Source organism: Martes martes, assembly GCF_963455335.1.
Source record: "Martes martes genome assembly, chromosome: 12".
Lineage (NCBI taxonomy): Eukaryota > Metazoa > Chordata > Mammalia > Carnivora > Mustelidae > Martes > Martes martes.
The window spans coordinates 48,658,348-48,671,966 of NC_137900.1; the positions used below are offsets into that span (position 1 = coordinate 48,658,348).

The following is a 13,619-nucleotide window of genomic DNA, read 5'->3' on the forward strand; positions in this document are numbered from 1 at the left end:
GGCTATGTCAGTAAAAACCTCTTTCTCAGGCTTCTGCACAACGTTAGAACAAAGTCCTTCAAAATCAGTATTTAAGGGTTGGCAGTGTTTCCACACTATAAAAACCAAGTTGTTTTTATTTTTATTTATTTTTTTTAAAAACCAAGTTGTTTTTAAAAAAAAAACATAAAATAGAAAATAAAAGCCTAGTTGATTTGATTACATCTACTGAAATATATGAATTTCCCAATCCAACCTTTTTTCTTTTTTTTAACCAAGCTAAGTATATGAGCCTTTTGGGAGGAAGGGGTTGGAGAGGAAAGATGTCTACTTTTCACCTACATTATCATGTCTTAAAATAGTTATGTGTTTGGGACCTAAATTACTTTCCCATTTTATAAATTAAAACATAGAAAATTTGTTATATTTCTTTATATGATTTTAGTGGACATGTAATTATTTCCAAAAACGGATGTCTATAAGTAACTATTTATGTTATCATCTTGCCTTTTCCCCCTAAAGTATATTTTAAAAAAAAATACATAAAATGTATTACTGTTTATTGTATCTTATTGTACATTGTGTATTTTGAAAATACATAAAAATTTTTTATTGTTACATTATTTTAGTCTTACTGTCAACTGTGTGTAATTTTAGGAATTCATAATGACTTTTCTCTGTCAAAATAAAGATGTGTGTACAAAACATCTAAAAATGCACAGAACAAGACACAGAAAACAAACAGACCTCCTGTACACAGACCATCACCATCTGATACATGGCTCAATTAGCTCAATTTTCCTACTGCTTTTTGGAATTACTTATCTTGACATTTTATAAAGCCAGTTTCCAAAATGAAAATTCAGTCATGCTTCAGTCTCACAACGGTAATGGCAAAATAACATCACAAATACACGGACGTGTTTTTGGCCCACTGAATGCAGCTGGGCACCATGCATTTTTCAAGAAACTGTGTGCACTCAGCTAGGATTACTGAGTAGCTTAGCCACATTCTTGACTATGCTTTCTTCACTTAAAAATGGGGAAACAGGAAAACCAAGAAAGGTTACACAATCTTAGAGTTTTGTTTGGTTATTTTAAAACAGAGGCCTTGGAGTCACCTCATAATTCTTCTAACTGTTGGCAGAACTCAAAGGAAGGGGATAGAAAATGAAACTTTGAACATGAGGATATGGGTTTTCAAAGCTCTTTCCAGCACTGGCTCCTTTTGGAAAACTACACAGAAGATAGGAAATGAGTAACCCAAATAGAGTACAGATAAAAATCGCAAAGAGATTTAAAAAAATAAATAAATAAAAGGAAGCCAAACAATCACAACAAAAATTAATAGTAGCCCAGGATGAAAATGGTAGCCGTCTTCCCTGATGTGGTGAATCCCTTTCCTGTTATCCCTGACAACAAAAAAGACTTAAAAATCACTTGAGCCCCATTAACAGTAGGCACTACAAACTCACTTTGAATAAAAAAGATTCAATGTGGGCTGCCTGGGTGGCTCAGTCCTTAAGCATCTGCCTTGGGCTCAGGTCCTAATCCTGGGTCCTGGGATCAAGTCCCGCATTGGGCTCCCTGCTGGGTGGGAAGCCTACTTCTCCCTCTCCCACTCCCCCCATTGTGTTCCCTCTCTTGCTGTGTCTCTGTCAAATAAATAAATAAAATCTTAAAAAAATTTAAAAAGATTCAACATATATTTGCCATTATTATTTTAAATTACCAAACCAGGATATAGTTTGATTACAGCAATCATAGTTCTATAAAGCACTACATTAATATGATTAAAATCACATTTAAATACTCCGGAACTTCTGGAACTCCAAGAAATCAGATTTCTAAGTTGTGTAATAATTTCTATTACTGGACAAGCCTACATAATTTTGGAAATAAAAAAGGTGCACATTTTCTAGGCATCATTAAGGTGTTCTATTTTCTTTCCTCCAAGTCTACCTGTCCCATTTCTCACTTGCATTCCTCACACTGTCAATAACTAAAATAACACCACTCTTAATTTTGAAAATGCTGTTTTACTATGAAACTATTATTCACCAATGTAGCCTAAAGAAGTAAAAAGTCCAGGGGTGCCTGAGTGACTCAGCTGGTTAAGCTTCTGACTACAGTTCAGGTCACAATCTCAGGGTCCTGGGATCAAGCGGCCTGTCAGGATCCTCACTCAGTGAGGAGTCTACTTGTCCCTCTGTCCCTCCCCACTCGTGTTTTCTCTCTCAAATAAATATCTTTCACTCTCTCAAATAAATAAAAATCTTAAAAAAAAAAAAGTAAAAAGTCCAAAAAGGTATTAGCAAAAGAAAACATGCTTAGACTTTCAATGAATTTGGTCATATTCCAGGCAAAATAATTCCATATGATGGACTACAGCTTTCATTTAACCTGGGTAGTTCATTCTGTTCTCTAGAATTAGCATGAAGTTGTTAACAAGGAATAAATACCATAAATCTTGTTCCCAAGTAATATGCTTCTTTAGGGACAGATATATCCCTATGTCCCTTTTAAATTTTATAACGAAGTACACTTAAGGGAAGTCCATCTAAGTCTTGGCTACCTGGCTACTCTGTTATTAGGAGTCCAGACTAAATATTACCTTGATTTTTATTTGACATTTGGTATTTCAAGACTTAAATGTCTTCATTCTAATGAATACTATTTCTCTATTTTTATTTAATATGTAAAATTTAAAATCTCCCATAAACTTGTAATGCTAAGTTCTTAATAGGCTCCTTAGGATTATATTCCTATTTCCATCTTTAAACTTTTATGGTATTTTAAACAGATTTTAGTATAAGAATCTGTGTCACTCTAATCAACAAAAATTTAAGGCATATGTTTATCCTAAATACTTTGCTAGATGCTAGCAGTAAACGCAGATTCTGACAAATTATTTTCACAATGCCTATTTGTCAAATTTAGTTATTTCCATTTTTCTGATTTATTTTGCAAATAGTTAAAGTTATCCTCACAGAAATCCCTTTTTCTGCAGATTTTAAACACATGTTCACATAGTCACCTAACTTATCTCTCTTCATATGGAAAATAGCACTTTTTTCTCTTGCCTTACCAGCAATGATTTCTTGTATTGAATCTCCACCCACGAATTTCTCTCCTTCCTTCAACCTGCCTTTATTTATTTATTTGACAGAGAGAGTAAACGACAGCACAAGCAGAGGGAGCTGGAGAGGAAGAAGCAGGCTCCCCACTGATCAGGAAGCCTAATGTGGGGCTTGATCCCAGGATCCTGAGATCACGACCTGAGCCAAAGGCAGTTGCCTAACCAACTGAGCTACTCAGGCGCCCTTCAACCTGGCTTTAAAAAGGAATATGTTGGGCGTGCCTGGATGGCTCAGTAGGTTAAGTATCCTTTGCCTTAGGTCATGATCTCTGGGTCCTGGGATCAAGCCCTGTATCAGGCTTCCTGCTTAGTGGGGAATCTGCTTCTCCCTCTCCCTGTCTCTGTGCCATTCTCCCCCAACCCCCAAATTAGTGTGGGCTCTCACTCTCTCTCTTAAATAAAATCTTAAAAAAAAAAAAAAAAAAAAAAAAAAGGAACATGGTCATCTAGGGCTAAAGACCTGGTACAGGAAACAAATACTAGCTAAAATAATAGCAATAGCTTCCAGACATTGTATTCTAACTAAGCACTAGGAACTTATCCCACCCATTTTTTCAGTTACTCCATGAGGTAAGTGTTATTTTCACATCACATAAGAAAATGAGGTTCAGAACAATTTCCATGTTTAAATTCATACAACTAGTTTCTACTCCTGAAACTATCACACTATCTGTTAACTAACCAGAATTTAAATAAAAATTTGAAATAAAAAAATAAATTCATACAACTAATAAGAACTAGAACTGGGATTTGAATCCAGGTCTGTAGGAGTCCCAAGTCTATGATTAGATGTATATTAGATATACTAGATAAACATGAATGATCTCTCCTTTGCATTTGTATTCAGTAAAAATTGGCAAAAAGAACAAGAAAGGACTGAATATTCTATTCTTTGGATATTGGTGAAGGAAACTTTTTTGGGGGGATTATTTACTTTTTTTTTAAGATTTTATATATTTGAGAGAGAGGACACGGGGGTTGGGGGAGAAGCAGGCTCCCTGCCAAGCAGGGAGCCCAATGCAAGGCTCCATCCCAGGACAGGACACTGGGATCGTGATCTGAGCTGTAAAGGCAGATGCTTAACTGACTGAGCCACCCAGTGCCCCTGGGCCGTTTACTATTGACCAGATATTTTGTGTGGTGTCTTTTCCCTGAAACAGCTCAATGGCTCTGGATCGGACCCCACAGTGATAGCTAGAGAAGCCAGGAGTCAAACCGAAGTCTGAATGACTCCAATCCTATGACTCTCCTCTATCCTCCAGTGCCCAGGACAGTGGCACAGGTAGAGTGGCAAGTGGCTGTGAAATCCCACTCCTAAGAGAAGATCACCTCCATGCTTCCCAAAGCGACAGCATCGTTGCCCTGAATGTTTCCAACTGCCTAGTCTAATGGTGCAATGTCTTGGAATAAGGTCATTTTTTCATAGAATTCTTATCAGTGATTTGAGTTGCAATTTTTCAGGGGTTTGCTTTTCAACTGCTCACTTTAAGTCAATAGAGCCTGAAATAGTATAAAGTATAAAACAGATTCTATAGGGGTGCCTGAGTGGCTCAGTGGGTTAAGCCTCTGCCTTCAGCTCAGGTCACGATCTCGGTCCTGGGATCGAGCCCCGCACTGGACTCTCTGCTCAGTGAGGAGCCTGCTTCCCCCCCATCTCTCTGCCTGCCTCTCTGCCTACTTGTGATCTGTCAAATAAATAAAAAAATGAAATAAAACAGATTCTATAATACTGGTAATGTGATTAAAATCTTCCTGCAGAACCAAGCTCATGAAGAATTATTATTAAAATGTCCATACTATCCAAAGCAGACTACAGACTCAAAGCAAACCCTGTAAAAATACCATAAGCATTTTCACAGAACTAGAACAAATAATCCTAAAATTTGTACAAAACCACAAAAGACCTTGAATAGACAAAGAAGTCTTGAGAGAAAACCACACAGTGGAGGAATTGCAATCCCAGATTTCAAGATAATATGACTAAGTTGAAGTAATCAAAACAGCATGGTACTGGCACAAAAAAAGACACACAGATCAAAGGAACAGAACAGAGAGCCCAGAAATAAGCCCATGATTATATGGTTAATTAATCTTCAACAAAGGAGGCAATAATGTCCAATGGGGAAAAGACAGTCTCTTCAACAAATGGTATTGAGAAAAATGGGACAGCTACACGTGAAAGAAAGAAACTGGACCATTTTCTTACAACATACACAAAAACAGATTCAAAATGGATTAAAGACCTAAATGTGAGACCTAAAACCATTAAACTCCTAAAAGAAAACATGGGCAGTAATCTCTTGGACATCAGCCTTAGCAACATATTTATGCATATGTCTCCGCAGGCAAGAGAAACAAAAGCAAATAACCCACTGGGACTACACCAAAATTAAAAGCCTTTGCACAGCAAATGAAACCATTGGCAAAACAAAAAGACTACCTACTGAGTGGGAGAATGCATCTGAATGAGAAATATCTGGTAAGGGGTTACTATCCAAATATACATGAAGCACTTACACAACACCAGAAAAACAAACAATCCAATTTAAAAATGGGCAGAAGAACTGAACAGACATTTTTTCAGAGAAAACATACAGATGGCCTACAGGCTCATGAAAAGATGCTCTAATCATCAGGGAAATGCAAATCAAAACCACAATGAGATATCTCCTCATACTTGGCAGTGGCTAGAATCAAAGAGATAAGAAACAAGAAGCGTTGGCAAGGATGAAGAGAAAAGGCAACTGGTGGGAATGTAAATTAATGCAGCCACTGGAGAAAACAGTATGGAATTTCCTTAAAAAATTAAAAATAGAAATACTATATAATTCAGTAACTCCACTACTGGGTATTTACCCACAGAAAACAAAAACACTAATTTGAAAACATATGCACCCCTGTGTTTACTGCAATATTGCTATTGTTCATAGGCATTATTTCTAACAGCCAAGTTATAGAAGCATCCCCAAGTGTCCATCCATAGGTGAATGGATAAAGATGTGGTGCGTGTACACACACACACACACACACACACACGAATATCACTCAGCCATGAGAAAGAATGAGATCTTGCCATTTATAAGAACATGGATGGATCTAGAGGGTATTATGCTAAGTGAAATAAGTTAGAAAGAGAAAGACAAAGACCACATAATTTGTAGCACCTAAAAAACAAATGAATGAACAACCAAAAATAAATAAATAAATAAAAGGCCCAAACAGATTCCTTAATACAGGGAACTAACTGATGGTTGCCAGAGGAGGGGTGTTTGGGGGGATGGGCAAAACAGAGAAAGGAGATTAAGATGTACAAATGTCCAGTTTTAAAATAAGTCACAGGAATGAAAAGTACAGCATAGAGAATATAGTCAATAATATCATGTGTGTTTTTTTTTCAAGATTTACTTAGTTGACAGAAAGAGCACACACACAGGTGGGAGGGGAAGAGGGGGAGAGACAGGGAACGTGAAGCCGACTCTGTGTGGAGTGAGGAGCCTGACACAGGGCTCCATCTCACAACCCTAAGATCAAAACCTGAGCCAAAACCAAGAGTTGGCTGCTTAACAGGCTGTACCACCCAGGCACCCCCAGTGATAAATTGTTAACAAAACAAAACAAAACCTACCTGCAGAAACCTAGGAAAGAGATGGTTTGGTTCAATGCCAACATATATGTGCAGCAACTCCAGGAGGGAAATGGACTGGCAAAGGCGCATCACAAGACCAATAGCATAGAAAGTGTCAACCATGGAATCTGTGTCCAGGAATTAGAAATAGATACAATAAAGTAAAAGCTAGGTCACAACCCAAATCTATGCAGCACTTTGAAATAAAAATTGTGATTATTTACTTCTTTTCTCATTGTACATGTGAGAAATTTCTTAACAGCTACTAAATTACTAATACCATGCAACCAAAGAAAGCACTTCGTATTGTAGTATATCTTAATTGCTCCTCTGCTAAAAAAGCAGCAAAAATTTGAAAAAGAAGGCCCATGGCCAAGCTGTAGTATTTATTCTCCATATATAATTCCCCATATATGTTATAAAGCAAATAAAAGTAACCCGGTAGAATCTAAACCATCAACTGTAAACAGGTTGGAGGTACACTTACTGAAGAAGCTGGCGTGCTCGTACCTTTTTCATTGACAAGAAAATGACAAAGATGAGAAAAATATGATACTAGAGCAGCTTTACGGAAAGGACATTCATAATGATGTCATGCTTAATAACATCTTATTTGTGTCCTATATGTATTTGGTTTGGGCTTCCTAAAACTTTATTAGAACCTGGGCCTCTGGTGGGGACTTTTGAAGTCTGCACTGCAGAGAGCCCACACTGCATTTGGAAAAAAAAGAAATAGGAGAAACAACTATTCCTCTAAATAGGATGTATCTGTTGGCTTAAATTTTAAAAGGAAATCCCACCATGTTAAGAAACATCTAGGGAAGAGTTGGCTGTCTTTATTGCCCAGTGATCATTCACATGATGGTAACTTATGGAGCACTAAGGGTTTCTCTTCTCAACAGCTCTATAAGGTGAGCACTATTATCACCATTCCCATTTCACAGATGGTCCCTGAGGGACAGAAGTCCATGCTCTCATCCACTGCCCTGTACTTGCTACAAAAGAGCATTTCCCATCACACAGCTCTGGGATGGAGAAGGTAGCAGGTGTTACTCTTCAGGTGATTAGACTGCTACTAAGCTACTTAATTTATACATTGACTCAGGAATTATACTGAACTCCCACTTAGCTGTTTTCAGTCCGCTTTCCATATGAATGGTTGTGTTACTTTAATAAGAGGCTTCTCTAATTTTAACAGTAGGATAATAATTAAGAAATAAACACACTGCCAACTAAAGCAATTTTTCCCACTGGAAAGGCCAGGCAGGATAAGAAAGAGTTCATTGCTTGTAACTCTTGGCGTGAATGACTTGTAATATGCCTACTATGCCCCAGCTAATTTTCAAGGCCTAGAAGTGCTGACTTTTTTCCCTATAAACATACAGGAAGTTTTCCCACCGCTCATGTTTTCCCCTGATTGAAGACCCCCAACATTCATAGTTGAAATTCAAGCCTTAGGTTGTATCTTTGGAGGTTGCTGAAGGCAAGGATTTAATTGCAGATTCACAGTAAGAAAAAGCAACCAAAGATAGTTATGGCACCTCAGAATTAGATTAATTTCCTTATGATACAGAAGTCTGAATTGATGAGCACAGCATGGTTTTTCTCGGGTACATTCTATGTGTTTGTTTCTAGCTGAAACCAGCAGTTGCTCAAACTGTCAAGCCACCCAACAGTTGTAAACTGTGATGACACTTACCCATGTGGGGATGGAACATGAAAAGAATGTTATTTTGACAGTCACTTAGTGATTCATTTCTTAAAAATTGAAATGCTGGTTAAAATCTTTACTTTTTAGAAAACTGGAGGAAACATGACTTTACCAACTCCCATATGGATGGTGAGTCATCTAGAAGGTGTGTGATTTACTTAGGGACACATTACTTCTTAAGGGGACCATACAGTTTGTCTTTCACTTATTAGTAGTCTCTAGTTATGCTAAGCCTGGGGAATAAAAAGACAAGGAAAGAATCTGGTTAATTCCTGAGTTCTCTGGGCAAAAGGTTATACTGGCATTTACAGATTTCCTCAAAACCCATCAAATATGAGAAGGTTTGCTGCAGAACCAAAAAGGAAGAGTCAGATGGCACCACCCCAATGCCACGTCTGTGTTTTCAGAGCAAATTGCCTAGTCAGAGGGAAGCCAAGTCCCTCCCCACTCAACTCACCTGCCCCCTTCTCCAAAAAGGTTTTGGTTTTTGCAATGAGCAAGAAGTATGGTTACTAAAAAATATGGCTACTAAATCTTAGAGCAGTGAAGGATATTAGGTGAAGTTCACAGAAGTTGAAAAATTAACATAAGCAGGACTAAGTGAAAACAAGTATTGAATGTTAAAAATCCAAAATGATTTCTGGAGTTTTACCTTCTCCAAATGAAAAGAACCGGACTGTCATATTGGTAAATATCCATGAGTGGCCACAGAATTGGATTAAGTAGTAGATGAAAAGATAGGTGTTCTTCCTATACCTATAAATAAAGGAAAATACCATTAAGTACTTCCTTCATAATAATCTTTTCAGCATTACACACAAATCTTTTAACTAACCTGCTGGCCCACCTAAGCAAGCAAGAGAAAACCATTCTGTATCAGAGTCTTTTATTCAGATTTTGAAAGGACCCACAGCACACATTATCTGCTAAAAAGAGTATCCTGAGTTTGCTTAAAGTCAAAGATGGATCTATTTCAAAATTCACTTTCAGCTTTGAGAAAGTTCTAACCTTGTTCTCACTAAAGGCTAAAACATTGCAAAAATGGCTTTGAATACTTTAAAAAAAAAAAAAAAGGATGGTGAAGGCTTGCTTGACATGCTCAATGTGTTCCCGCAACTCAGTCTGCGAAGTGCAAAACCTGAGATCACGGTTACACGAGGGGAGTAGTGGTGGTGGCATTTCCCAGTGGTGGGTGATTCAGTAGTTGGCCATACCTGACTTGTGAATGTATTCTCTGATGGCGGGGGTGGGGTGGTGGGGGTGTTAGTACGTTGCCACTGCCCATTATACTTACAAGGGCAGACGTTTCCTTCCCCAGACATACACAGAAAGCAGTTTAGTGGCTCAGGCCAGAAAAGGGAAGTCAAGCCGGGTTTAAAACTGGGTTGCTGGGGAGATGACTCAGGGATGATTGACAGATATACAGTTTGAGGCAGTTAGGGAAAGCACTGTTTGAAATGTGCCTTGGGGGTTCAGAAGGGTGGTGGGAGGGGCCCTGCCAGTATAGACAAGGATTTCTTCTAGTTGGAGACGCGAAACCTCTAAGAAATAAGGCAAATAAGCGGGAAGCAGATCCAGTGTAGCTTGATGACAGGCACCCTACAGATCATGCAAACCACTAAGAGGAGTTGGCGTAAGGAGGCCTTCCTTAAACCCGCACCAGAATAACCTGGCGTTGGTTAAACACACAGCCCCAAGTCCCCTGAACTGAGCTCTGCAATCTACACATGCAACAGGTGTTTCTGCACCTGGCAGGTCTGAAACCCACCCGGGACAGCAGGTCCCACAAAGTCAATCGAAGGACTCCTGGTGGCCAGAGGGGGAAGGAAAGCAGGACTGACTGGTAGAGGGCACACAAAAAGGGTGGGAGGGTAGCCAGGGTAGCCTGTCCTTCCCATTTCCTAGCCTGTAGATGGGGGTAATAACAGAGCCTTCCTCCTAGGGTTGCAGAGAGAACTGAAAACTAGCTAATGCCTGTCGAGAGTTCAAGAGCGCACCGGGCTCAGGGTTGCGCCGCGCTGCGCTCCCCGCGCAGCTGCCCGCGGGCGTGGGGGGGGGGGGCACCCCGCCCCTGGCGCCCCACCCTCCTCACCCTTCGCCTCCCGCCACGGGCGGGGCGCCCTACCTGGGCTGCAGCCAGGCGGGTAGCGCCATTGGGTTTCGTGGGCCGCTGCAGGGCCTTCCAGCGCCGTCAGGAAAGGAGCAGCTGCCGGGGAGCGCGGGAGGGGCGGCCCCCGAGGCCAACCCCCGGCGCGGAAAGGCGGGGCCTCTCCCCACTCAGCAATTTAAGAAAAAAAAAAAAAAAAAACCTAAGGTCGTGCTGTGGGAACTAGATGAAAGCCAAGTTCCTGAAGTTCCTGGTGGGGCGAGAGCGCGCTGCACCACGAATGCCGGACCCGGGCGCGGCACGCGCGCGAGACTGGGTTAGGCTGAACGCCCGCGGGTTCACGAAGCTCCTGCCAGGACTTCCTAATCTTTGCGTTGACACTCCGTTGCAGCTGCGTGGAAACTAATGGACCCTTCCCATTAATCTCTAAAAGCTGGCTTGCAGTCACAGCCATCCCTAAGGATGCTTGGGCTTCAGGCGCGCGCCTGCTTCTCTTATTACCCTCACCTGTAAGAGGAGGTCAGGGAGGTAGCCTGTGGTCACACCTTCCCTAACCCCTTCTCTCCAGCTATGGGGTCTGATTCCTCCAGGATCAGGCATCCTTGCCCTCTAACCCTCCCCCTGGGTCTTTACACATGCTTCCAAAACCTTTTATTCATGTTGTGTTTTTCTCCCTATCCTATGCCCACCCCTCAGAAAAACTCCTGATCACTGAGGCCTACAGCATTGTCTCCTTCATGCTAAGAGGACCCAACTCCTACTTTGCTTCTCCACCCTCTAATGGAAACATCCCCCAAAGAAACTCAAAACAAAAAGCCAAGAAAGCACTTGCAAGTAAGTGGGTCAACAACACCTGATTTTTGGAGCTGGAAGGTAGGTTACGCCCATTTTACCTACAGGGAAATTGAGGCATTTGAAAAAACGTTGTCACTTGCTACAGTTCATGCCACTGATGAAGGGCAGTATGAAAACTCCAAGGCTGCCGTGTTTTCATTAGGCCATAGGATCCTCCCTAGCAGTCCATTATGACCTCCCACCGCAGGGCCCACCTTTCAGATCTTCATTTCTCAGTGCTTTCCCCCACCCCTGCCAGAGCTTCATTCCCTCCCCTGCATCCACCAGTCCCTTTCAGATTCACTCCATGCGTCATTACCACTGCCTCCCCTTCCATCCTCAAACTCTCCTTTCCACGGGCCCGCACCACAGCGTAGGAACATGTTCAAATCTCACCTACCCTAGAATTAGACATTTTATCCTCTCCCCTTCTCCTGGTGATCTCTCTCCCTCCTCTTTTTCTCATAACTGCCTGCTTCTTTCATGTCTTACCATCATCCTGTTTCATCACAACCTACACTTTGGCTTTCCTTCTCAATGCCTCCCTGAAACTGCTCTCTCATGGAATGTCCTTAATTTCCTGATTCCTCATCCTATACTCACCATGTAGACAACTCTACACAGTCCTTGCTCTTTGCGGGCATTTGATCTAATGGACACACAAGCAAACGCTGGTGACTAACCATTCAACGATGCCAAGCCACAAAAGGAAGACAGTCTGGGATAGCCTGGAGTGGGAAGACTGCCCAGAGGAAGAGACCCTTTATCACCAAACACAGCCCCTGAGACTATATCCGCCTCCTCCCCCCCACCAGCCTGCTGCATTTACCTACATCACGTCTCCTCCCTTTTCCTCTCCAGCTCTGCATGCTCTACTCGCATGTCCTTCCCCCTTCTCCCAACACGTCCCCTTCTCCTGCTCTATTTTCTGGAAGTTTAACACCCCCCCCATCTTGTCTATTTGCCACGTTATCCTCCGCACAGGCATCCACCACACAAGGCTTTATCTCTGTGCAGACAACAGCTGACTCTACTATCTCTAGCCCTTACTATTTTTTTTTTTTTTTTATGAATACCAGCTCTGGCCTTTCAACAGTTTCTGGATATTTCTGCATGAAAAGGCTATTGTAACTTCCAACTGATCCCATTTGGCATACTTTCTTCTCAAATCATGGTCTTATTTCTCACATGGAAACCACTCTTTTCCTAGTCATTCAGGTTTAAAATTTGGGAGTCTTCATTACATTTCCCCATCCAATCAAATTCTATTGATTCCATCCTTTCCAGATCCCTTACTGATCCCAGCACTCCACTTCTGTTCGTTAGGACTCAGAACCTGAGTAAAAAGGACACAAAAAGAGCTCCCTTTTACTTGACAGATAAATAACAAACTACAAACAAAAAGCTTTTACAAGTCAAGCAGTCAGGAAATTCTACTTGTTTTCCAAGAAATACGTGCAGGAGAGAGCTTCCTCGAGAACCATTTGGGGTAAGAAGCAGGATTCTCCCTTTCCTCTGGCCAGGTCCAGGGCAGGACCTCTTTGGGTTCTGCCAGCATTACCCAAACAGCCTCCACTGGCCTTCCTGCCTCCTCCTTCTACCCAGACTGGGTAGTCTTCCATTAGTGGAAGACTGCTGGAAGAATTCTTAAATCAGTCCTGTTCCAGCTATCCCCCTGGCCAAAACTCTTTGCCACTTCCTTGCTGCCTGTTACAGTTATATTGTTAGAGTGGGCCTTAACATTAATATTGTTAGGCCTTAACAGGTTGCCTGAAGGCCAGCAAAGGGGGACCCGAGCCCTGTTATCAGGAAAGTTAGGAACCTGTCCCTGAAGCATTTCACAAAGCCACAAGAAACCCAATCACACCAGACAGGCCTAAGACGAAGAAGGCCAGAAACCCTGACCTAGTAAGGAGAAAAGGCACAAAATCTTGCTCCCAAAGAAATCCCCTCCCCAAATAATAAATATTCCACCGCTTAGTTAACAACTGTCAATACAAGCTAGAGACCCAAAACCCAGGGCACAGCTCTCCCTTGAGCTGGCCCACCCTCACATCTCGAGAGTGTACTCTAAGAAACCTTTCATTTGCACCACTCAAACATGGGCTCATCCATCCCTGAATTCTGGTGATGAGACCAAAAGCCTCTGGTGATGTCAGGGGGACAGGCTGGGTGAGAGCTGCAGGGCCCAAGGTCTCTAGTTCATCTGGCAACAGCAGCTCAT

The 13,619-nt window shown here is 41.5% G+C and overlaps 1 protein-coding gene across 1 annotated transcript in view; it reads right to left on the reverse strand.

Moving 5' to 3' along the window:
* HACD4 (3-hydroxyacyl-CoA dehydratase 4) overlaps window positions 1–9,152 on the reverse strand; it is a 35,773-nt gene extending 26,621 nt beyond the window's left edge. The window contains exons 1-2 of the mRNA XM_080819445.1: window positions 9,107–9,152; window positions 6,744–6,871 (exon numbers count right to left, since the gene is read on the reverse strand). Of these exons, the coding sequence (XP_080675571.1) occupies window positions 6,744–6,871; window positions 9,107–9,137 (159 nt within the window). The 5' untranslated portion in view covers window positions 9,138–9,152. The remainder of the gene's footprint in view (window positions 1–6,743; window positions 6,872–9,106) is intronic.
* Window positions 9,153–13,619: the final 4,467 nt, after the last annotated feature.